The sequence below is a fragment of the Phalacrocorax aristotelis genome, chromosome Z (assembly GCF_949628215.1).
Source record: "Phalacrocorax aristotelis chromosome Z, bGulAri2.1, whole genome shotgun sequence".
Taxonomy (NCBI): Eukaryota; Metazoa; Chordata; class Aves; order Suliformes; family Phalacrocoracidae; genus Phalacrocorax; species Phalacrocorax aristotelis.
In genome coordinates, this window is record NC_134311.1 from 44,166,049 (window position 1) to 44,193,347 (window position 27,299).

The 27,299-nt window shown below is 37.4% G+C and overlaps 1 protein-coding gene across 4 annotated transcripts in view; it reads left to right on the top strand.

Moving 5' to 3' along the window:
• Positions 1 to 27,299, top strand: part of PCSK5 (proprotein convertase subtilisin/kexin type 5) — a 199,425-nt gene that overhangs the window by 114,763 nt on the left and 57,363 nt on the right. For all 4 annotated transcript variants that reach the window (XM_075078142.1, XM_075078140.1, XM_075078141.1 and 1 more), the window contains 2 exons: positions 9,633 to 9,845; positions 20,975 to 21,075. In XM_075078142.1, coding sequence (XP_074934243.1) covers positions 9,633 to 9,845; positions 20,975 to 21,075 — 314 coding nt within the window. The remainder of the gene's footprint in view (positions 1 to 9,632; positions 9,846 to 20,974; positions 21,076 to 27,299) is intronic.

The following is a 27,299-nucleotide window of genomic DNA, read 5'->3' on the forward strand; positions in this document are numbered from 1 at the left end:
GACTGTTTCATAGCCATCACTAATCTATTGGTTAGAGACTTTCTTCTGTGTTACAGCCAGTTAACTCATGTGCAGTTTTTTGCCCATTCGTTCAAGGGCCAAAATTGTGCTTCAGCTTAAATACCTTTTCTCCTTCCATTTTTCTTTCTGACATATTTATAGAACACATTCCCCTCTCAAACTTCATCTTGATGTGATAAACAAGCTACAATCAATAATCACTTAAAAACGAGGCTGTCCGTCTCCTTGCTTATCAGACAGAGTACTGCTTCTCTCCACACCTTCCAGACTGAATTCTTTTCTTGAATGCAGGTGATCATAATTACTTCACTAACATGTTCTTTCTTTTTATGTCAAAATCACCTCATAACTTTGTTTCCCGGGCTCATCCTTAAAACACACTACTTCATTAAGCCCATATTCCTCCAGCATAGCCCACGTCATCTCCAGTACAACCACCTCCACATCGCTGTTACATTAAACTTAATTTTCTTTGTTTCGTTACTGATTTCTTGGAGGTCTCATCACATGTTTTGCAGAAACCAGACAGACTGGTTCTAATACATTTCTCCTCATAAAATAAGTTATCAGAGAAAAACTTAACAGATTTACCTGGATTTCTAAAGTACACATCGCAAATTAACCTGTTTCCATTAATGCTGGTGCATCTTACTATTCTTTAAAACCTTTTTACAGCCTTAGCAGTGATGTTTTGTATATTCAGTTTCCTTCTCTTAGTCAGAATTTCCAAACCACGGTTCATTCCTGTAGTTCTTTCTGAAACACTTTATGTTTCCCAGCATTATTTTTTCAAGTGTGGGTACCAGAATGGGGCACGGAAGTTGCAGCCTTCTCTATGCACACATAGTACTGTTTCCCTGTTCCCTGCACATGTTCATAGTCACCCTGCTTACTGATCCAAGGAGCAGACTAAATTTAAGAGCAGCTCATTGCCAGTTAGTTATCTGCCATGACCCTAAACTCCCTTTCAGAGTCACCGCTTTCCAGGAGTTTGCCCACCCTCCTGTACATCTTACTGACAGGCTTCATTTAAGCCTTATTACTTCGCATTTGGCTGATATACGTATCTCAGGATGACTTAATGGCTTTGCAAATGTGATTTATACTTGATATGATTTAGTTTTCTCCAGGCAGAGATTGCCCAGCAAAAATGAGGTTAGGTGACAACCTTAACACATCATTAAGCTAATAATACTTCTTTGCTCTACCATTTGCACATAGTTAGCAACTTTCAGCATTCAGCTAAGGTAAAATTAGGGATATTGCCTTTCAGTAAATTAGATAGAGTTTAGGTTCAGTGATACCTGAATGAACTTTGATAATGTGCACTTTATTTTGTTTTGGAAATATATAAACAAAGCTAGCCTTAAAATTTCTCTCCTTTGCTTTCTGTGAAAGTGAGCTTTTTCACAGACAGTCAACGTATAGTACAAAAGAAAAAAAACTAGAAATGTTCTTACAGTACATTTAGTGGAATATACAAATCCTAAAATGCAGTAAAATTTGGAATGAGAGTTACAGGAAAATATACCTCAAAATGTCCAGTTTCCTTACCATGTCACAAAGTGTACTGGAAACCAAAACTGTTTAGTTACCTCATCCCATCTCACACATATATGGAAACTGTTGTAACAAGCCAGAAAAGCATTACTGCTTTTGGACTTGCCATCAAAAGTAGCCTCTGGTTTTGGGTGCCCAGACTGAAACAGGTGATATATTTGAACATAAAAAACCCACACCATTCTTGTTGTGTGGTAAATCTTAATTTGGAAAGCCAATACTGAAAAGCAACTTTGGCAAATGGGTCTCTTTCCATACACTTAAGTACAGGCATTTCAGAGAGTGCATTTTTGAAACATGGATCTGGTTACTTTGTATGGACAGATCACATATTCTCTATATTCATATACTTGAACATCAGCAGAATCTATGTATTTCTATGTGTCTTGAGGGGAAAAAAATAGATTTCTGAAAGGCTAATTGCTGGAAGTTTGGCATCAAGAATTTTTTCTGTGGCTAGAATTTAATGTAAGTTTAAGGCAAAAAAACATAAGCACAATGATTTTGCACACAGCCTAAATGTTCTGTTTCCTCCTAAACAAATGCCATGGGAGACAAACTGCACAAAGCGATTACGGCAGTCCTCAGTCTGCAGAGCTAGAAGCGGAGCAGCCTTATTTTTCTGCTCATCTACTGAAAAGCACTAGATTTGCAGAAAATTTTAGGTTTTTTGTTGAACCTCAGAAGTTCAACAGATGTCTCAAAATGTGAAGTTTTCCATAAGGAAGAGTCTGATATAAATAGTGAAACAAGAGCTTTGTGGATCTAGTGGCATGGACTCATCTATAGAGCATTTAATCAGGTGGTAGTGTAAAGGCAAGGAGAACTGCCTGAATCCGCTCTATAGAATGGGTATTTGTGTGTGAAGTCCATCCAGTATCCAGTCCTAACACAGATATCTTTCTTGTGCACCACCTGTTTACTTTGGCTTTGTATGCAGAGACAAATTCACCTGTCATTAACTAGAGACTCTTTGTGCAACAGAAATTTTGGAAAACCCAGTTCTTGTTTTATCACAGGTGTTTACAATATACAGCTTGCTTTATCACAGTAACAATATCATCAACAACAGTAATGATAATAAGGAGAGGTAGCCTGAACCAGAACTGAGATTCATGCAGCCCTGTAGATGGCTCTACTTTGTTTAGGAAAATGAGAAATTCATTCCAGCATTCCACAGGTTCAGATTTCAGGTTTCAGCCAACAATTCTTTTGGTTGCACTTTAAGCACTAATTATAGCTCTGTGGGGAATATCCTGGAGCTGTTTAAGCTGTTGCTTTAGTGAAGAGTTAAATAAAAAATACAGCACATGCAAGGATGCATTTTGAAATGTTCCACTGATATATTCCAATAATTATTTTGTTAATGCATGCATGTTTCTGATTATTCAATACATTAGGGGGTTTTTGCACACAGTACGATATTTTCACACTTCAGTATTTTAAAGTTATCATATCCTATAATTTTTCCGTCTTTTTGTCATGATTAAATATTTTGTCTTTCCTTTTCTTAATTAAAAAGCTGGTTCAGAAGTAGCCAAGAAGTTTAACTTTATTAGCAACAACTTGCCTTTTCAACAATATGAGGTAGTCGTAAAGACAGAGTTTTGTTTTGTATATGTATTGTGCGTATGCCTGTTCCAGCACTAGGAAATATTTTCTTGTCTTCCTAGATTTCCTAAGAGTAAAAACATAACTGCTAATACAGAAACACAGGATTTAATTTTTAGACATTCCCTCAAATATGCGTCTTTATTAATGTACACCTGTTAGGCATATTACTCATTTCTTCATAGATATCATAGGTGCACATTTTTAATGAATTGATGCACAAATGTGAATTTTTCTGAGAGCATGGGTACCTCAACAGAATTAATGGCCTCAGAAAATTCTCCGTTTGTTAATGAATTTTTGGTTTTAATACCCAAGGAGGATGTTTTAATAAAAAATATTCTGTTTGGCTATCTTCTGATAGTACATCAGAATTCCTGGCTTGGACTCTCAGGTTACCATTACCTGTCTTGGAGAGATACCTACTTTCAAGTAGGAGCATTGTGCAGTCCACAGAAGAGTCATCTAAGGATGGTGTGCTGGACTATTTTTCATACCCAGATTAGAGGTTAAGTGGACTGCTAGAAACTCAGCAGGAGCTGGGAGATGCTTCTTCTCAAAAGCAAAATGCTGCCAGTCAGCAGATTGGCAGCACTGTGTCTATATAGAGGGCAGCAGCATCCAGCTGCCATGTACCACAGAAATCAGTGGAAGCTGGAAGCAAGGAGATGCTGCTTCTCACAGGTGCATCTCTCAGGATGCTATGATCCTTGATGCCTGGTCCTACAGTGGTTGTACTGTGCTGCACTAAAAATCACGCCTGCATAGTAGTTTTCTGAGGTCTCCAGAGTGCTGAGCTCTGTTCTGCACATTCAGTTATGAACATTTACTCTTTAGGAATTAGTTTCTAAGGCAGAGATCATAGCATGGGCTACTTTTTCCAGCTTCCACATTAGGATCAATTTCATTTCCTGGCAGTAGTTTTTGTTACTGAAAGCATTAATTAATTTTAGAAAAGTATTGGGGAGAATAGAGGAAATTAAATGTTTAAGCTCTTTCCATTTGATATTTTGATGATTTGTTTTCTGCTCAGGGGTGTGAGATTTCTAGCATTGGTGCCAAAATATCTCTCCCTGCCTGCAACCTCTGTATGTCTAATTATTCCAGGTCAGTGGTTCTGTCCTCTGCCCCTTCACATTTTCTTCCCTGCCCCTTGGTAAATTTGATCACATTCTATAGAGACAACAACCCACCCCATAGGCAGGGAGGGTTATTCAAATAGATTCCTGGGCAGGAAAACATCAGGATTCACGGTCTGGATTAAGGCAGCTTGACCTGTAAAGCAGTGAATGAATGTATGGTCTAAACTTTGTAAAATAGTGTGAATAAATCTTGCTCCACTGGCTCAAACTACACCTCGTAGATGGAAACTTTTTTTATTAGATGGAAGTGTGCTGGAAGCAACTTGAAATATGTGGGGCTGCTGGTTGTCCTAAGATGAGTGTGTGAGGAGCTCTACCTTATAATTGTTCCTGCCAGTACCGCTACTGCTTTCACTCGTAAAGATGTGGTATATACACACATACACAAACACACGCACTTGGAGCAGAGGATATTCTTTTAATAGTGTTAGGAAATTCTGCAGATGTCATTACGAACATGTTCATACTGGCTCTGATTCTTGGCAGACTAACCCTTTTGTGCTGTTGAACTGGAAAAAATAGAGCTTTCATATCACTTACTCTGCTTGCAACTTGCTGACCAAGGAAAAGGAGACACTAAGAGGAAAAAAGTGGGAATGCCCCAAGATTCTTGTGCCATGCCTTTACAGGCACAATATCTACCTTGGGGCCTTTTTGTCAATGACCTGAGTCCATTTCATTCAAGGTGAGCTGTGTGTTTGGCACACTGGCTTTGCCCAAGGAATGTGTTAGAAATTTAGGCTGTGGCTAGGTCAATAGCAAGTCTTAGTTGTCAGTGAAAGACTTTTTCTTTTCCATAATGGAACACTTGATTTTTTTTTTTAATTACCTGACATTTTATGCAATTTAAGGAAGTAGGACAAAAAACAAAATGAGAACATTTCATAATGATCTGACGTGCGCTGACAAGCACAAGTGCAGTTATGGACACCTTGCAGAGTTTGTAAGAGGGAGTCAGTAGCTATCATTGTAAATGGAAGAGCAGAATCAACACTGTGCCTAGAGGGAGAGGTAATGCATTTTTAATGTCATGGGACAAGCACTGAGCATACTTTGCTGTGCACCCAGTCTGCCCTTGTCTATGCCTTTGCTATAGTTCACTAACTTTTAATTTTACTCAAGTTGTACACATATGGTTTGTAAATGCACCTTGCTTTTGACTAATAAATGACACATGGCTTCTTTGGCAGCTCAAGGCTTGACTTTTCATCTTGACACCCTTGGGCATCTGGCAGATGACAGATGATAGATTTAGACAAACAGTAAAAGCTACAGAGTGCCTTGCGTGTGTGTTTTTCTTAACTTTGTAACACAGTCCAAATGTTATTTAACTTCCTATACTTAAAGGAGACCAATTGGGAATGGCATTCGCATACAGTAGGACAGCTGATGCTGTTGCTCTAATTACTTGTTTGGTATGGTTACTAGCAAGTTTATAATTTCCTGAGCATGACTAGGTCTATTGAATTAAAGCAGGGTGTTTGGAAACAGGGACAAAGAGGAAACCAAATGGTAGTTTAACAATAGGCAGTAAATGTAAAGCAGAACTTATTTACTTGACAAATTATTTTAGCGAGGTTGAATTTAGTTTGGGGGATTGCTTGTTGTTTTTTTTTTAAAGGTTGCCAAATAGATTCTAGGAACAAGATCTTTAGCATGTTTTCTAGACTGAAGGTGATGCTGTTGTTTTCTGTGAAATGCTGAGTTGTTAAATGTGGTATAGCAATACGTTAGAGGAATGGGAATTCTTTGTATGTATTCGAAAATAGTCTTTTCCAGTAGTCAGTGCACCTGGTACTTACGTTTTTTATTGCAATAACAGAGATGTCAATACTTTACATATTTGCAGGAGACATTAGTTTTGAAGAAATATTTGTTATTCTTTGTTTACAAAAAACTTAGCATGTAATGGTAAATTTGGGTGCAATAGCTGTTATTTTTAAAGCCCCATCATTACTACTAAAAGCTAAATTGGTGTTTATTATTTTTAAATACTGCTTTGCAGAATTTATAACATCCATTGGTGTGTTTTCATCAGGGCTATATTTTATGCCCAGAAATGTATTCACATATCTATTTCTGCAGCTCATTTTTCATTATTTGTACAGCAGCATAAGTATGCATCTAAAGAAATACAGACATATTCTCTGTGCAGAGAAACTAATAATTCAAGGGTTGCTCCTGCAAAATTTGCTCAAAGAACCATCCTACTCTACTGTGAAAAGGTTTTCATTGCATGAGTGGGACAAATCATGTTATACCACTGTTTGCAGACAAAACCAGCTGATGATGACAGCAAAAAAATGAGAGGTGGACTGTCATTGATATTTTCCTGTATGCATATGTTTCTGAGAATTTTTTTACAAAACTTTCTTTTTGAAAAGTGGAAGATAGACTTTTAAACAAAATATTAAAATAGTTAGATTCAATTTTTATCCTCCCTGGATCTGTGGCTTGATTACCCAGAATTCTTATTTCTTCTCTCATGGTTGTGTTAGTGGGTTACTTTGAATTTCCCATGGGGTATCAGTTTGGCCAAATGTAGTTATAAAATTCTGTGCTTTCAAGAAACACGCATGAATAAGAAAAATGTAAATTTCTTCAGATAGCAGATAATTGTGAAAATCCATCAAAAATGTTTTTGATGGAATATTTTGACATGTTGTGGAGGTAGAATTGAGTCTGTATGATACGGTTTTTTGTGTGTATTCTACCTGCCGATACATACTTTAACATTGTTGTGGGCGGTGTGTATGTAGAAGAGAGACCTTCTTTAAGGTCAATGTAGGACCAGACAGGAATCTGTGCATCACTCTGAAACAGATGTCAGAATTCATGGACAAGCCAAAAATGTCCATTGAGGAGACAGAAGATGAAGACAAATAATAGACTACTGCTGGAAAGCATGATCTAATTGCAAGAGATGATGGGATGAAACCAAAACAAAACCAGTAGAAATCAAGCAGGAACACATTAAAAAGTAGTTAACCAGCATATCTGTATCTTAATCCTCTATCCAGTTCCCCACAAACTTACAGAGGGCCTTAATTTCTGGCTCCCTGAGCTGCTGGGAAAATCAGTGAATATGCATGACAGACATGCATATTCACTGATGAATATGCATGACAGAAAAACCTTTCCGTTTGTCTGTCTCATCAGATGTTTTCAGAATGAAGGGCTAAGAAGTAAAGATATGCCAAGGGAGATGACTAGATGATAAAATGAAAAAGAAGTGGTTTGTAAACAAGTTCCAGCCCCATGAGGTTGCAAAACACATACCACTGGCTTTGGGAGGCTCTGAATCAATCAGACCCTGCTGGCTGAGAATAGCAGGTAGAATAAGAACCCCAAATGGACAGGGGGGTTTGATTTGGCAAGAGTTCATAATGTGGGGAAGGAGAGCTGCAATACTTCATAAAGCTTGTTTTAAAACAACAAAAAAGTCACTATTTTGCATCTTTTTGCTCGTATAGTAGCTAAGATTAACTAAAGGAAGTGAAAGAAGTTAAAATAGTTACACTTCCCACTGGTCAGACTGATCTTGTCTGGAATATGTGGATTTCATAATATATTTAACTTGGCACCCTGGGATTTGAAATGTTTTTTTAATGAGAAGTTGCATTTTAGAGGCATAACCTTATGTAAACATTAAGCAGGAGAATTTTATATTTAACTTACTGTGCTGGAGAGAAGAGTCTTTCCAGGTAGTATACTTTTATTAATCTCACAAAATGAAATTCTTCAATGTTTAAGAATTCAAGCCTGGACTGTGAACTGTGAGGGGGTTTTTTGTCTTATACTGATGTAGGTTCAGTTATGCTCAGCACAAAAAAGCCTAGTGAAACCCCTCTGAGCATCTGGATTAAATGAATCTTTGAATTGCTGATTGTTTAAGGTTGACCTGGTAGATGTCCAACAGCTGTCATTATGTTGTTTGTGGTACACAATTGCACTCTGTTTAGAAAGAAAAACCAACCAACCAACGAAACAAACAAACTCTCCCTATGGCCAAGCAGTTAATTCATGCATAAAATGTGGTGGTTTATGCGTTGTAACAATAATTTATCATACACAGGGGTTAGCCTACCCAAAAGATGGGTAGATACTACATGATGAGTTGCAAGCAAATGAAGTATAAATGAGACTGTTAGCATAATTATAACTGAGAGGCATCTCCCATGCTTTGAGAGGATGTCATGTAAGAAAAGGTGACACAATTTAGCTTAATCAAAGACAAGTTTAGTCCTTTGGTGAACCTTTTTATCTGAATGGTAAAGTGCTTCCAGATAGTGAGCGCTGATAATTAATGCAGATCATACAGTTGCATGAATCTGAATTTCATTCACTGGCATGAAATAATATAAATCAGCAAAAGCCCAATTACTCATATATTGGTAATTCTCAATTCCCATATATCATCAATACAGGTAACTGATCATCTTAATTTTTATAACAAAGCCTGTGTAAAAGTACTAGCACCACCAGAAACATTTTGATTAATTTGGAAACTGTATAACTTCGGTGTATTAAGAAAATGTGAAGGTGAGGTTACCTATTTTTAAATCCTCATTTGAAATTATGAATATGACTAAGTAACTTGCCCAACTAGTCATGTTTTTAAAATATCATGCTAAACCAATACCTTAGTGCTTTGTTATAACAGATATATAATAATCTTTTATTTTTGTCTGGTTTTATTAATATATTGTGTTGCGCATTTAGCATTCATAATGGACTAGATGGGTTGGACTAGATGACCTGAGGTCCCTTCCCACCTCAGGTATTCTGTGATTCTGTGATTTACAGTGTCTGTGAAACAATGATGCTCTGGTTCGCAGTATATAAGGCTACCTAAATAATACCTAGTGCCACTAAGAAACCCAAGAAGAAACAGCTGAGACTGCCCTAATAAATGAAAGGTATCATGCGTTACAAAGGGTTTTAGTTTCAAGGATGCTATTTCTTTTCCTTTTCCAACCTAGTATGATGTTTTAATGCTCCCTCTGAGTCTTCAAAACCTCCGTCTTCATATGTCTGGACAGCATAGATGCAGAGCCACAGACACTATATAAAAGTTTTTTCTAAAACTGTGTTCATACCACTCATTTTCTGAATTTTTCTGATGTCTGATTCTGAACTCCGCTAAATCCTGTTTTCATTCCAGATGCTTCTTAGTTAGCTAGCTTATTTTATTATCTTTCTCTCATCAGATGTCTTTCTGGGGTGAAAGGTCTGTTTGTTAAGCAGGGGAGGCGGAAAAGAGTTATTAATAAAATATTTTGTGCTGTTTCCAAACAGGGACGAAGAGGCTTAGGTTCAGTCTTTGTTTGGGCATCTGGAAATGGTGGAAGAAGTCGAGACCACTGTTCCTGTGATGGCTACACCAATAGCATCTACACTATCTCCATAAGCAGCACAGCTGAAAGTGGGAAGAAGCCGTGGTATCTGGAAGAATGTGCATCCACACTAGCTACAACATACAGCAGTGGGGAATCCTACGACAGGAAAATAGTATGGGGTGGTTTTTTTTATTTTTTTAATGTGTATGAGAGAGAGCTCATTTATACTAACTAATAGACTCCTTTAGAAAAAAAAAATTACTCGTGGACAAGTTCATTTAGCCCCAGTGTGTTACTCCATTGGAGTCACCATACTGCTGTTTGAAACTGGCATGGATATCTCTGCATGCAACAGCCCAAGGCAGTGCAAGTATACCTAGCTGACAGCAGGTCTTTCCACTCATTTAGTTTCTGCTGTCCCTGAGTGATGTTTTCAAAGGTTCTGTTGCCAGCGAAAGATGTCTTTCGTTACCAATATCTTGTAGCCCATCAGTAGGCCAGAGAACTTATCTTCCTTTTGTTTTTAATCCAGTTATCAACAGTTTTCATATTTTACACAGATGATGTAGGCATTTTTGCTTCGTATCTTTTGTATTTTCTCAGATTTATTTTGATCCAGCATCATTCCTCTTTTACATTCAGTGAGGTCAGTTATTACTTATATTACTGCCTATTCTGCCTAGCTGATATATTGTAAGCAAGATTAAGCTCGATGCTCATCTTTCCTGTATTGTTCCTCATTCCTAAACAGCCACATCCATTTTCCATTATGTTCTCATCTTGACTGGAAACAGACAAATTATTTTAATTCTGTTTGATAATCTGTTGATACCATTCGTATTTGTATGCTATATCTGCTTTTTCAAATTGAGTGTATTTAATACACTTTTCATTACTCAATACACTACTCTTTTTAAATCTTTGTACGAGGATTATTTAGATTTGTTTATATTGTCCTCTTCCCACCTTATTTATTCAAGTGAATAACTTGAATACAGTCTTAATTTCTTCCTGATCAGAAAACTTACGGATTTGTTTGTTTAGATTTTTTCTCCCAGATGTTTTCTTAAGCATCTATGTAGCATTACCTTCTTTCTGGTCCCTAGCAGATACCCCTCTTGGTGTCAGTGAGGAGTTAAAAATTCTTGCAGCTATATTTTTTTAATAGTGGCTGCCTTGTCCTTCAGGATTCTGGGATGCTGGCCATTCCTTCTTGGATTCTCCTTTATTTTCAGATGATCCAATTTTTGTTTTAAACTTGTTCTGAGTTACTTCTTCATTCCAGTATTTTTTCTGTTCTTAACTTGCTTCTCTGCACTGAAACCTTATCTTTCTTCCTGGCATGTTTCGTGTTCTCCCTGATAAATAATAATAAAGAAAAGAAATTACTTCATTTCCTAGCAGTCCTCACTTGTGTGATTGAATTCCCCCTACTGTCCTTTAGAAGATCTTCACTAACTTCTTTATGTTTAATTGAGACTAATACAATGTGAGGTGAGCAGAGGTGATTGTGGTTCCCCATCCTGAACTCTTGCTTAGCCAAGTCTGTAGGACTTCCCTGAGTCCTTCAAATCCAGCAGTTGCTGTCAACTCAACAATGATTTTTATAAATACAATCTTCCTTTCAAAGTCTCCAGTCACAGAAAATCCACCTAATTTAGGGCAAGTGGTTTTAGTTACCCCTTGGCATTAAAAAATTTCTCGTCTGGTATCTGAGCTACTCTAACTTCAATTTCTAGGCATTTGGTTGTGTCACAGATTTTATTGCTAGTATGAAGAGCACTCTAGTTGTCTAATGTCTTTCTCTCTACTCATGTAGCTTGATCAGTCAATCCCTTTTGATAAATGAAAGTAAGCTTCTTGCATCATTCTGTGTAAGGCGTGCTTTCTTATGAACCCTCTCCCATTTCATGAGCTTTGAGCACCCAAACTGGACCGTCAGGTAGTAGCAGTATCAGTGCCCAATGCACAGGAAATATATATCTGAGTGCCAACTCCATTCCCCTTTCTTCTTACATTAAGCCTGATTGAGACTTGTTAACTTCACTGTCATGTAATGTGTTCATCATTGTGTGATGCCCAACCTGCTTTCAGAGCTGCTGCTTCTCTTTTTCAGAGTTGGTGATCCAAGGACAGATATGAGGGTAGTTTTGGTCTCTCTACAGCACCATTTACCTGTACTGGTTTAGTACTGTACTGGTTTAGTACTCAATCCAGACCAGCCCTTATCATCACTTCCTCTTTCTCCAATGTTTCTCCAAGTGCAGCATTCATTAGATGTTTTCTTCCAGGTCTTCGATAAAAGGTTTAGGTCATACCTAATTGTAAAAGGTCTGATTAGAAACAAGGCTAATTTCCTATATGTACTATAAGCATCTATATAATTTCTCTGCTTCAAAGTACATATCTGATTTCTTATATATGCTTACATTTTGAGGCCTCATAATTATCCCATTTTAAATCTATGTATTATGTATCATTTACGATTTTAATAATTTAAATTTAAATTTTTGTATTTTTTGATGTACACTATCACATTTTGTGCCTTGTAGAACCCTGACTATACTACTTTCAACCAAAGTAGCGGCCAGAAAAAAATACTGCAGGACTTTCACAAGCTCTCTTTTCCGGCAGGTTATGTTATCCACCATTAAATATATTACTAGTTAATTAGTTTATAAACAATTAGTTTAGATACTGTATCAGCTGTTTTACACTAGATTAAAACTTGGCAAATAGATGAAATTATTAGGGCCATACTATTTACCCTTTCAAAATATTGACACCATGCAGGTTTTCTCTCAATCTTCTGGAACTGCTCCAGTGTTCAAAGACTTGATAAAATCAACACTACTATCTAACATGTTCACTTTCCAGCTCTTGTAGAAGTCTTTGGTGCTTCCAAACTTTCTGATTTAAACTTGCTATTTAAAATAGCTATAAATAGGAAGATGATTTATCTTTTTTTGTATGCTCTAAAAGTTTATTTAGTTTTTTTTCTAAAAAGGAACATTCTGTGAAACAGCCATTTACTATATTCTGCTATTAATTATTCTATTATTTCTGGACAATTAAAACAATATTGGTTTGGGGGTTCTTTTGCTTCTGCTATATTTGAAAATAAAACATCCTTATATTTCATTCTGTTCTTGTAGGCTTAGCTGTTTGACCTTTGTGTTTTGTTACTATGTCTATGCACCTTCTATCTTCTAATTTTTCTTCACTGCTCTCCACTTCATCTTTTATTCCCTTTAATTTAGTTATTTATTTATTATTTCTTCTACCTGTCAATAATTGTTTTGTTGAGCAGTATGTCCTTGCTTTTTTTAAAAAATCTAGTAAAATATAGGTATATTTGTCAGTCCTTATTTGTAGTTTTATCTTAGCTGATTTGATCTTTGTGCATCCTCTGTTTTTTTAGTAGCTGTAGTTTTCTTGATGATTGTCTTCCTGTCTTTTCACTTAGCATGAACTTCACACTTTTACAGAATTGCTATTTCAATAAGAGACAATTGCTTATTTCTGATGTCTCACTCCCTATGACTTACGCTAGAATCAAAAACACCTGGAGGTTATCTCACCTCTATTGTTAAAGACTTTTTTATGAACAACAAGAATAGATAACTTTTTAGATTATTGAAGTATAGTACCCATCAATTCTACAATTTATGAACTGTGCTAGTACTTGCAGTTTTATATTTTATTGTAAGATTTTTGGAAGTTATACTTAACAAATTAAAGATTAATTGTTATATATATAATGAACATACATTATCCCATAATTAGGGGAATAATTAAGAGATTTTACAGAAGCATTACTGAAAAGGTATAAAGATATGCCCCTTTAAAAACATCCTCTAATTTGGCGTCTGCATTGGAGATCTCACACAGGCTATCAGAGATAATTAAAAATAACTTTTAACTGAAATCCATCAGTTCTCTGAGCACTGCTTTTACTAATCAGATCCTCCATTCTTTTGGGAGCAATCCAGTTGCATATGCCAATTTTAGGTTATTGCTACAGAGTGCATCATTTTTTAGAGTGAATGATGAAAGCATAAGCATACTGAGTAGCCATAAGAATTAACACAAATCTGTTGAGTGTGCCATAAGATCAAATGCTTGAATATCAGACCACAAATATTCCCTCCAAGACTCTTTTTCCTGTACTATGTGCTTCTGTTGTGATACAGTCTGGTGAGTAATGATACGAAATTGTGAAGCCAGCTTTTCAAACTGAGTATTATGCAGTGCTTTCAACATGCCCACACGTGGAGGCAGGGACTCATCTGTGCGTCTCTCTTGCTTATAACCTGATTTGGAGAGCAATAATAATGGTATTGCTATTCTCTTCTCCAATCCTCCTACAGTCCTATCAAACCTCATTTAGCTTGGAAAGAAGTCTTGTTTGAAACAAGAACTGAACTAAAGACAGAACTGAAAATTTTGAGGACAAAGTTTTTCAACTCCTATAAAATGCTAGAAAAGGCTGGAATATAGAAGATGTGTATTTATTTTCATTGTTGTACCACACATCCTTTTCATTGCATCGTATCTCACATTTTTGTTTAGACTGCTCCTCCTTTTGAGTCAGAGATCGTCTTCATATCTTTCCAGAAAAATCTTAGAGCTTGCAGTAAGTTTAAGGGGAAAAATAACCATAGAAGAAGAATAGAAAGATTATTATTAAATTTAAATTCTCCAAATTCCCATGTGCATATAAATTTATATGCAATATATAAGTTAGCTATGAAGGGCTCCACTTCATGCCATAATATGAAAGAGTAAAAATATTTGATCAGGCATACGGTGGTTTGGTTTGTTGGAGTAAGACTCCTGTATTCAAAATGGGAAAAAAATACTACTGCAGTAAATTAGGAAGTGACCTGGCATAAGAATTAAAACCAAAATCAAATTAAGTCATTCTTATTTATTGTCATGTAACTCAGAAAAAACGCCAATATCATGTGAGATTCTGCAGTGTTGTAGTACAGAAATATCTGTCCACGGTTAAGGGACAGTGAATGGTTAGAACTTTATAGAGTCATATTCCACAATTCCTTCATATTTTTCCTTGCAGTTCTTCAGTTTAATATCTTCTTTTATTCTTTTCTGCTTTCCTATCCAATATGTGCAGAATGTATAATAAGGTAGGTGAACAAACAGTAACCAAATGTTAGGTACTCATTGTGTGGATTAAAAATTCTTATTAAAATGTTTTAGTTTCAGTATGGACTAATAGAAGCACGCACACATTTATAATTACATAAAAAAAACCCCTTTTTTTCCCCTCTTTTTATTACTACACAGTTGTATAATTGCTTGTTTCAAATATAGGATGTTAAGAAGTTTAAAAGGTTTTCTAGTCTGGAGGCTTTCTTCAGTCTTGTGCAATGATAGCATAAGAACATAATTTCATCTACACAACTCTGTTTTCCATACAGAGCTTTTTTACTGACTTTAAACTAAAGTAAATGGAACCAAATTCTGGCCTGAAAGAATTTGAGCTGACAATTGCAGTTAAACACACACTGACATTACCATATTGCATAAGTTCCTTGTTGCTTAGGGAAGGTACTCGAAGTGTGCTTGACTTCATGATGTACCAAATTTTATTACAGTAACTGTTAGCCCATTATGGACAGAGTTTCCAACCTTTGGATGTATTAACATGCCCAAAGAATACAAACATTTCACAGGTGCAGTTGGATATATGTCTTTTACATAGGCTCTTAGAGAAAAGAACTATAATTACTTCTATGTGTTTTCAAGAGCCACCGCAAAGTGCCAGCATATGTATAGGCATAGAAACTTACACTCTGAGACAAAGGCAAATCAACATTAGGTAAAGACAATAAAAATATACTTCTTCGTAGAGGTTATGTCTCATAACAGAGTGAGTGCAGAAGTATTGGCTGATAATATCCAGTTGTTAAGGTATTTTGTCCTGTTATTCTCTCCTCTGCTATTTTGAATAATATAGGGCAATGCTAGGAGATAGCTTCCCCACTCCAGAGCTTGCAGCTAGGATAGGTTAAGCACCACCTAATATAGTTATCTGTATGGGCCTTCCATTTATCAAACATGTTGCACCAATGCATCACGTTTCCTTTGAATTCATTTTTCAAATTATGTCTTAAAGCACTAAGGAATTTACATGTGAAAGTCGCTCATAGATATAATTTAAAAACCTATTACATGACTAACCTACCTTTTGAAAATAATCCCACTACCTACTGTTCCACCTATTTGTTTTCAAAAAATGCCAATTCATCTGCTGACTTACTTTCTTTTCTAAGATGCATTTCTGCCTTGCTGACTAGCTTCTGCTCCAACCAGAAATTGAAACAAAACAGCAAAAAAAAAAATCTCCTGCCAGTTTTTAAAATAGAAACAAAAACCTCCTCTTGTCCAAAAACTGTTTCAGGCAATCAGGATACAGACAACATGGCAACTTACATTTTAGGTAGAAACGCATACACAAAGGATGTGAGAAGGAACAGAAGATTTTTCATAAACTGTTGTCACTTAGAATCATAGAATCATTGAAGTTGGAAAAGACCTCTAGGATCATCAATTCCAACCATCAACCCAGCTGGATTTAACTTTGTTCACCACAACTCCCTGGGCCCTGCCATCCAGCAAGGTTTTTCACCCAGCGAAGAGTACACCTGTCCAAGCCATGAGCCACCAGCTTGTCTAGGAGAATGCTTTGGGAGATAGTACCAAAGGCTTTACTCGTGTCCAGGTAGATAACAGCCACAGCCTTTCCCTCATCCAGTAGGCGGGTCACCTGGTCATAGAAGGGGATCAAGTTGGTCGGGCAGAATCTGCCTTTCATAAACCCATGGTGACTGGGCCTGGTCATCTGGTTGTCGGTGAACTCACTCAAGATGAACCATTCCATAACCTTCCCTGGTACTGAGATAAGGCTGACAGGCCTGTAGTTTCCTGGATACTCCTTCCGGCCCTTCTTGTAGATGGGTGTCACATTGGCAAGCCTCCAGTCATCTGGGACCTCCCCTGTTAACCGGAACTGCTGATAAATGATTGAGAGTGGCCTGATAAGCTCCTCTGCCAGCTCCTTCAGTACCCTTGGGTGTATTCCCATCTGGCCCCATAGACTTGTGAGCGTCCAGGTGGAGCAGCAGGTCATAGACTTCTTCCTCCTGGATTTTGGGGGTTTATTCTGTGATTTGTCCCTGCCTTTCAGCTCAGGGGGCTGAATACCCTGGGGATAACTGGTCTGACTATTAAAGACTGAGGCAAAGAAGGCATTTAGTACCTCAGTGTTTTCCTCATCCTCAGTTGCAGTATTCCCCTCCGCATCCAATAGGGGCTGGAGATTCTCTTTGATTCTCTTTTTGTTGTTAATATATTTGTAAAAACACTTTTTTATTATCCCTTACAGCAGTGGCCAGGGTGAGTTCTAGCTGGGCTTTTACCTGCCTAATTTTCTCCCTGCAAGACCTAACGAGGTCTCTGTACTCTTCTTGTGTTGCCTGTCCTTTCTTTCAAAAGCAGTACACTCTCCATTTTTTCCTGAGTGTCAGCAGAAGCTCCCTGTTCAGCCTGGCCGATCTTCTTCCCCACCAGTTCATCTGGTGGCACTTGGGGACAGCCTGCTCCTGCGCTGCAAACACTTCCTTCCTGAAGAAAGCCAGGCCTTCCCAGACTCCTTTGCCCTTCAGGACTGCCTCCCAAGGGACTCTCCCAACCAGTGCCCTCAACGGGCCAAAGTCTGCCCTCTGGAAGTCCATGGTAGTGGTTCTGATGACCCCTCTTCTTACTTCTCCAAGAATCAAGAACTCAATCATATCATGGTCTAGGGACACAGGTCCATAGAAACCAATATATCTTGAAGAATTGTAGCAGAAGGTCCAAAAACATCATGTCATGAAATATGAAATAGCAAGAGTTGTAGAAGCTTAGGAGAGGAAGAGTGAGCGTGTTCTCTGCTAAGGAAAATCCTATTTTTGCCCATAGTCATTAACATCCCAGTCAGTGAAACTATGGAAAGATTGGTGATGCAGCCTTAATAATGACTGTACAGAAATGGCATCTCCTTAATTCTTTAAAACAAGTTGTTTCTGTAAAACTAGAGCTTTTGCTTTAATGTGTGCACTTTCTGAAAGCTGTTGGACTTTTGCACATGGCAGGTATTACAGTGCATTTTGGTGTTTCGTATCATTTTTGTCTGCCTTTCATCAGCGTGTCTGTCCCAGATTGCTAATTTCATTTCGATTAAACAAAGCCAGTATCAGAAACATTGTCACTATCTTCAGTCAAGTCTAGTTGATTCAAAAGATTTAGAGGTGGATATAACTCATGGCCCTAGAAATATTGCATGGACTTCTCTTGGGTAGCCTGATCAGCATTTTCATAGATCAGCAGTTGCTACAAAGGTATTTGAAGAGTACAAAATAGGTTGTACTCAACAAAAGATTCAAAAATATTTCCTTCTTCCCACCCTACTGATCAGAATTACAGCTAATATACATTGATGACAGCTTCATGCTGCTGTCAGATACTACATCCTTTTATTGTGATTAATGACGTTGCCCTCATGTAGTTCAGGAATTCGGGGCACAATTTTTCTTCTAGAAACTTCCTTGCATTTTGGTGGTCCTGTCCTCTTTTTTCTCAGGGTATTTGTGACACTTCTCTGACAGTGGAGCCACAGTGCTGAAAAACATGCCTCAGATCTTGGAGGTAATTTACTTCTAAACATCTCAGTTCCTGTCAGTAACTTTCCTTTGAAATAGCTCAGAAGGGACTTCCATTTCAGAAGCTTTCCCTACACATTTTCTGCTGAAATATTTGCTGAGAGGGAGAGATAAGGGTCTGTAGTTCAAACTGCTGCCACAACATCCACTTAGAACGTGAGAGACAACGTTGCTAAATAAAGAGGTGTGATGGTTTATTTTGCTTGATATCTGCAGCTACAAGATAATAAAAACACTCTGGAAGCATGTTCTTCCAGACGATAAGAAGTAGCACTATGCAGTGTGCTTTGCACTGTATTGAGAGAGGCTGCCACTTAAGGAAAAGTTGCTGTGAGGGCACTTCTCCCTGCCTGAGCTTCTGTAGGCTTTGCTACTCTTTGGTCCTCTGAGGAAAGCACCTGCTATGCCACATTTTGCAGGGAACAAGGTACTAGGCTACAAAAGCGAGAAGCATGTATTAGTTCCTTTTTCTGCCCTCTCTTTTTCCTGGCCTCCCTTCAGCTCCTTGCCACAGCACCGACCACTGTTTTTGCAAATGGGATACCTGAATCTTGTATTTCTCTGTTTGGGTGCATGTCATTCTGTAGTCCTTGGCCATGTTAATCCCTACTGCAAAATCACTACTTGCGTTTGCACATATAGGCAGTGTAATATTAGGGCTGTTCCTCCTCCAGTTTCATCTGTTAATATTGTCATTTATGGAACTTGCATGCATAAAAGTTTTTCCACCACTAGTAATTTCCATTGTCTAAATTAATACACAGTCAGTAGGAGGGAAGGCAAGAGATAAAGAGATTATATGAACATTTTTATTTATGGGGTTCAACTTTAGCTGATGACAGAAGAAATTGTTTAACAAGGTGTGCATTAAATAAGAGGGGAAACAAGGTTCTTTCTAGATTTCATTATTCTTGAATCTGGCCTTTGGTAAGTTCACTAATGTAACGATATGACATTATAAATGCTTTTTATCCATCTTTTTCAACTTCTAGAAGCTTCCGTTTTTTTTCACTTCCTCACTACTTCTTTTTAACAATCATTTCCTAGGTGTTGTTAGCTCCTTCTCTATTACAAGTCTTTTGTGTGAGCTTGTGTATGCTTACATGGTGTGAAAACTTTCAGCAGCCTTATTCAAATTATGTAATATATATACTACAGAATATGGATAATGCCCATGTGTGAAACCTATACCTGCTACATGCAGTTGCTTGTATTCTGCCTAGATGGGATGTGGCTGTTTTTTCAGCTCATATTTTGCATATCTTCCAGTTTCAAAACGAGGCAGGCATTTTTATATGCTGTGTGTTTTTCGATCCTCTCATCCACTCCTTCTCCCATCTTTGTGCATATCCATGTCACAAATGAAGTATGACACTAGTGAATTAGATGAAATGGAGACAATCATTCTGCAGACTTAAGTAAGAAGCTGTTTAAGCAACTTCTCTGCTTCTCGGGCAGATATATGATGTCTACTAGTGACTGAACCTCAAGGATCTGCTGAAATGCTGAAAATAAGGTTTTGCATCACAGGTCATTCACCTTCATGGAGGTTTCTGTGCTGTGGACTGCTGTCTGTTAGTAACTGTTCTCAAGTCTGCATGAGATCTGTTTGAGCTTCTATTAGGTAGTAGTGACCTCTTGTCTCTACTGCCTTGCCCTTCCTGGGAACCACATCTTCAGAAAGAAGAGCATGGATTTGAATCACTTTAGATTAACATTGTCTGAAAGAAGCAGAATTTAGAATAAACATATTTTTATGTGTGATTTACTCTTACAGAAAGAATGGTCCTAAAATTTATAAGGAGATAGGTACATGCTAACACTAAGTAGAAGGCTGTTCCTCTAGTTGGTATTGCACATTATTGTTTATAAATCCACTTAGATCACATAAAAATATGTGGCAGCATATAATTAAGCAATACATAACAGTTTAAAGCTGGAAATAACTAACTGACTGGTGATGTCTAGGCCAAATCTGTGACTACCTCAGGATTTTCCAATGAACTGTTGCTTAATTTCATGTGAATTATTGCATAAGGCATGATGGAAGGATTAAACACAGCACTTAGCATGAGCCCAACTGTATTCTATTCTTTCACATATTTCCAGTCTGACTTCAGGCAACCCAATTAACTCCTCTTTTATAGTCTTTTATAGTTTTATGGGCATAAGCAGTCTGTATATAGGACCACTGGAAGATTTAGTTCATTCCTGTTTGTAAAATACATTGAGATTCGTGGATGGAAAGTGCTCTATAAATGCAAATAGAAGGGCAGAGTTCTAACTGTGCTGTTTTAAAACGCTCTGCATGTTTTTCTAATTTACAAGTCTTTTTGTTGATCCTGCCATGAAAAAAACAGCATGTTTTCTGTGCAATACAGAGAATAATTCTCAAAATTCAGAAGTGACTTCAAGCTCAGAACACGTAATGTCATGTATTCAGACACCTTTTTTTTTGCCCTTCCTTGCAATGAAAGGACATACCCTCCATGTACATGTGACTCATTCAAGCAAATGAAACCTGTTCTTATTTCTGAAGCTGTGTTCTAAATCTTACGCATTCAATTTCTTCCAGATCACCACAGACCTGAGGCAGCGTTGCACAGACAGCCATACTGGAACCTCAGCCTCTGCACCTATGGCTGCAGGCATCATTGCACTGGCACTGGAAGCAAAGTAAGATCTGAGTTATACTCTTAAGGAAAAAAAAAGTGTATGGAAAGATCTTTCTCACTCATCCAGCACCTTTATCCAGGGACTTCAAAGTGCTTTGGAAACTTTGTTGTAGCAATTCACAGTACCCCTCCAAAACCAGGGAAGACCTGCCTGCTTATTTCACATGCAGGAAAGCTCACACCATGGAAATGACAGCAGAGTACTCAGTGTTGAAATAACTTGAAATGGTGTTGTGCACAGGTAGTTCCCACTTAATGATATATGGAATCCTCACAATGTCTTACAGTACCCTCACAGTGCTGGCCAGGTCTGCTGTGCTCTGCAAGCTATTTAAGGTCACCTCTTGCATCCATCAGGCTCCTCTTGGCGGTGTCTGTTCTTGAATAGCGTAGAATGTTTTGGAACAGTGTTAGGCTACCATGAACAGAAATTAATATAGTATGCAAAATAAAAATTCTCAACTTCTTCATGCTGACACAAGTCTGTTTTTTCTAAGGGGTTAAGTTCCTCAGCTGTAAAAACCATGGATACTGTAGCTCCATGGTCATTTTCTCTTACAAGCATTCTTACAAGCATTTTCTCAACTGCAGGATTTTGTTCTTTGTGTCTAATATATAATTTTTAATGTACCTAATGGAGCAGCAGAAATACTGCAGATTTATCAGGTAAATCTGTATTTCAAAACCTTTTGCATTACATTGCACTGTGTTGGATAACATTTGGAGGTCTAAGGTGAAATGCTTTACCGCAAATCCTGCTTGAAATCAAATGTTTCTAAGTGCTAGGAGACTGATTCTATTAAATTCTGAAGAAAACCAGTTTCCTCTGGGGGCAGCCAGCTCCTTTGAAGGAAGTAAAAAATTTGCACGCAATAGTAATTTCAAATTGTATGTAATTCATAGCAGCAGAATTATGTTTACGTCTTTAATATTGCTTGTTTGAAGAACCCATGGGCCAATATTCAACACTGAATACTTTCGTGCTGATGAGTTATAGTCATAAGAGTTAGTAATTTAAGAGCTGACATAGTCTTAAGTAATGCAGCACTTTTATCATTATAATTAGATTTTCTTAGTGCAGTCATTAGTAACAAAGGTATTTTGAAAAGTCAGTCTAATGCTATTTTTTTTAATCTTTTAAATCTCTTCTTAATCTTGGTTTTAAAATCCTTAAATTCATTCTAAACAATCTGCACACACAGATAGAATTGCACGTGTGTACATTTAATTCTGCTGGAAGTTTTTCTCATTATCTCTTAATGAACAGAGGTTGCTAGTAATTTATGGTTTGTATTTTATATATTTTTTGTGCATTTTCTAACAAATAATTGTTGTAACTGAAAGTTTCAAAGAGTTATAGCACACAATACCTGCAACCAAGCTATTGCTGATTGTGACATCTTAATACACACTGAGAAGCTTACATTTCACACACCTTTTTTTTCTGTGAATTTTGGTGACTGTATCAATGGTAAATCCATGTTACTGCCGAAGGACTAGCATTTTTTTTTTCCAAATTAATACTATGGGATCAAAGACAAGACTATATTAAAGCTTCATGTGCAGTGATGGAGACAAAATGTGCCAGCGACTAAAGATCCTAGTGACATTTTTGTATTTGGAGTACTTTGGTACATGGTCCTAACAAGAGATTCAGAGTGAAAATATGTTGATTTTGCCTCCTGTCAGATTCCATTCAGTTTCTCTATATGGAGGGTTCTTACCTATTTCTGTATCTTAGCCTGTGTATTTGAATAGATCCAAAGGAATTATATTAATAATACCATAAATGTGGTTTTCCTCATTTGTATTCCATTCACTGACTTTTCTCTTCTATGTATACTTACTAAAAAGTTTGTGAACACAGCCACCATCAAGAAATTAAAGAGGAAAAAAAAAAGAAAACTAGGAGGAGAAATATTTTCGGGTTTCCCATGCTGTTTTTTCCCATAAACTCATCCAGTCCTATGGTTGGAGAAAACTTTGGTCTTGTGAAGGTGGTAGATTTTGAAGTGAGGCCTGTAATATTACAAGGAGATCATATCATAATATATTCAATTTTAATGTCTGGGATTTGTTTGTATGAAATCTGATTTGAAAATTCAAGTTGTATTTTTCACCTGTGATACCTGCCTGTTTAGGTGATCCTAAACAAATGCTAGGAATTAAAGAATGCAAAAAGAAGTTTTGAAGCCATCTTAAGTATTTTCTCCAATACTTTTAAGCTATATGGCATGTAAAGGGCACATGATATTGTGGCTTAGCGTAAGGGCTGGAACGAGTTTACATTCAGACAGAGTATGCATTTACGTAGATTCTTCCTTAGATCCCATATTAGTACCTGTGCTAACAGCACTAGTCTTTATATGAGATTTTTTAAAAAGACTAGTTGGAAAGAGGTTTTGGAAGGCTAATTATGGTCTTTGTACAGCAAGCTGTTTAAAAATTGTAGCACTTAGTCCTGAACGCTTTCTGAATATGACTGCAATAATGCATACTTTCATTCTACTTTGTGCTGGAAAACACAACAAATTAGACCGTAGAAGGCTTTTGAGCCTACAAAGTCAGTTTTCCCAGTAGCCGTGTTCTGTTCCTGGGAATCATCAGGAGGTGAACAGAGCACTAGTCTGGCCTGGATATGAGTTGGAACAGCCAAGAGGTTGCTTCAGCTCACACGCAAATGTACATTAAACTAAATGAAAATGAGCAGGGCAGATTTCCGCTCCAACCTGCCACTTTCTTTCTTTGATAAATCCCATATGGTAGGATTAGCAAATAACTGATGGAGGACCTCTTACCTGCCTATTGATTTGAACCCTCCACTTAACTGGTTCTTCCAACTGGGATCCACTCCTGAAATCCTGGCAACAAATTGTTTTGGGATGGTCATTTGCTTACTACCCCAATTTCAAATAATATGAATGCATCTTTTTTATGAATTGCATTTTCAGTCCAGTATTTGAGTATCAAGTGAATGTTTATCTGCAGGAACCAAAGAAGTGTAACTGAGTTTCAGACTGCTTGTTTGGTATCCCCAAGGGAGTAATGCAGAAATGTAGATATGCAACAAATGTCACACAAAGCAAGACAGCTCTTAATTTTCTTATTTTATGGTTTTCTTTTGGTATTCAGGTAGTTAATTGTTCTGTCTGATGGTTCCCAATATAACTAGCATCCTGTTCAGGCTCTACGAATGAATGCTTGCTTGTGTATTGTACTTCTTAGTCATTACATAATGTTGATTTTTGCTAATTTTCAACCAGCAATTATGGGTATAAAGTATAATACCCATATAATAATTCAGTCAGCAGCAGCAGCAATCTTCTTACTAAAAATAAAGTGTTTGCATTGCATAGTACGATCTCCTGTTGATATCAGAAATACCCTTTCTCAGTGATGAAAGGTTTGCATTTGGGGTTTGAGTGAATCAGAGTCAGGAGAGACAGTATGCCCACACTTGTTCCAGTGGGCATTGTGCTATGTTCCTTTGGAGAAACCAGATTTTTAAAAAATCTTATGTTGCTGACAGAAGAATACATTATACAACCCCAAGTGAACTGCATACTCCACTATCTATAAGCAAATGCATGTTTTCCAACCCATGAATATAAACTGCAATTACATGAGTAAGAAGTAGCACCTGAAACAGAATTATTAATCTGCTATGTTTCTACACTGTGGTATACTCAGCAGTATAGCTTTGGAGACCATCTGTTTTCTTCCATGATTTTCTTCACTCAAGCTGTATACTTCATTTGTCCTTGGTGACATGAAACCTAGGCTAGAACAAGGTAGTGCTGGGAAGAGAGAAAGAATTTCAGTGAATTCTGATACCAATGATCCATTTAGAAAAGTGACAATGCACCACATTCTTCTAAAAGGCAGTGTAACCAAGTGTAATTACTGAAATGAAAGGAAAATGGAGTTCACATTGCAAGGGGTCATGAGTGTCAGAGGAAGATACTTCGGATTTCTGAAAACTGATCAGATACTTGTAATACTTCCCATATTGATTAATTTTCTTACAGAAAGGAGAAAAGCAGTATACTGTCTGGCAAGGGGCAGTTTTGGATACAGAGAACATATTTCCATGTAAACAAAGTTATGAGGATTTTGCTTGTTCATAAATATAGTCAGAGGCTAAAGGTGGTAAGACAGTTGAGGCAAACTGTGGAAGCGCTGTCAAGTGACCTCTCTATATAGGCTTCCAGTGTAAGAGGAGGAGAGTTTGTCATTTAAGTCCATCAGATTTAGCTAGGTCTTTGCTCCATTGACTGACAGCTTATTATTGAAGGGAACACTAGAGTGTGTGGGTTAGAAATCTTTTTGCAAATCTTTGCATTTTTGGATAAAAATAATATAATAAAATAATGCTCTTAATGGTGAAGTATGTGAAAAATGTAAACATAAATAAATGCTTAATTTAGAACACGTGTTTCTCTTTAACCGCCTGTGCCACTTATGCAACTTAAGTTGTTACATTGAGATTGACTTGGAAGTACTTTCCTGAATTCAGGTTGCCCAATGTTTACCATTTTAAGGTCCTGTTTTCAGTTACACGTAACTTTGCCGAAGAGTAATAATTCAGTCTGAATTTTTCCATGTAACTTGCTTTAAAAAGAAAATTCTATCCAGATATTGCTTAAACTGAATCTAGGCTAAAAAAAAAATATTTGTTATAATTTTTAACTTTTTCATTGAGTTTTACTATGTCTGCACTTTACAGCAACAGCTAGAAATAGAGCAAGTGGATAGCCATTGTTCTGGTGCCAGGGCAATGCCTTTTACTTCCACAAGCTTTTCAAAAATCTCAGTTGTCATGTGCTCAGTTGAGAGTTTTAAGAGTTTGGCGGCTCTATCCCCTGTAGTTTCTTGGTTCTCCAAGTGTTCTCCAGCCTCAGCTTTTAGACGCTGCTTTGGGTTGTCCCTGAAGCTGCTGTTCAGGGTGCTGCTGGCTGTTCACCTTGAGAGCAGGGATCCCATCTGGTTTTTCCTGTCTGTGTTCTTGCAGCTAGAGGAAAACAAGGAAGATGGAAGAGGAGGAGGGAGGTTCACCGGACTGCAGTGTCCCTGCAGTCTTTATTTTGAGATTCCTTGCACCACAGTGTTGTATCTCAGCTATATTAAAAGTGATCAGTATCATTGGACTTTGCAGATAGGTCAAATCAAGAGCCTGGGTACCATGCTAATCATAACTGCCTGCATTCACCTAAGATAATGTAAGGCTTCCCCACGTGCACAGTCACAGCTGATTCTAAAATTCACAACTAACCTAAGGTTTCTGTTCCTGTTTCTTCCGTGCTGTAGTCCTTCAGCAGACTGTGCACACTGTCATTTGGGTGGTCCCATTACAATTCTTCCTCTGGAGAAAGCACAATAAGGGGTGTGATTCAGGTACCTCTCTCTCAAGGGATTTCTCCTCAGGAAGTCATCATTACCAATCTGCAGTTGGGCCATTGATTATTTTCTTTTTGGCGCTTAGGATTTTCTGTCTCTGGGAAAAACATGATGCTCTAGGTTCTGGATTCTGCTGCCACTGTGTGCACTCAGTGCACAGTACACCACAGTGTGCCTTTGACACAGTATACACAGTGTACCTTTGAAAAAGGTACACCAGAACACCATTGCTGGCGGATGTACAGCTGTTTATCCTGCTGTTCATCTGAAGGAATATATCTGTCATGTCATATCACAACTTGTCTGTAATCTCTCATAAAAAAACAATATTAAGATAATCCAAAAGATGGTTGTAGGCAACACAAAATTCTTCCGGCACTGAGTTATGAAAAGACTAGGATGCATTGCAGAAACTATCAAGATGCTGGACAAATATAAACTGAATGACATAAAGCAGAGCTAGGCATAAACTGATAAAGATGGTGTTGTCCAAGCAAATGCTATTATCTTGAAAAGATGTTCAAAAAGCTAAAGCTTTGGATGGAAAATTCTGATATTGTAGAATTTGTGAGCTTGAGCTATTTAATATGTTTAAAATATGAGCTATACACTGAAACTACTTAGTGACTGTTCAAATGGACAGATCCAGTCTTTCCACCATGAAACCTGGCAAATATCAGGACACTTCAGAATGTAATTGGTTTAAATTTTGTGTTCTTAATGAGTTTCAGTCAGCAATTTGTTTTCAGATGTATATCTCTGCTCTTCTTTGTCCAGTGCCTAAATTAAGCTATTAATGGAAAAAGAGGAGCAATATGAAAATTAGTG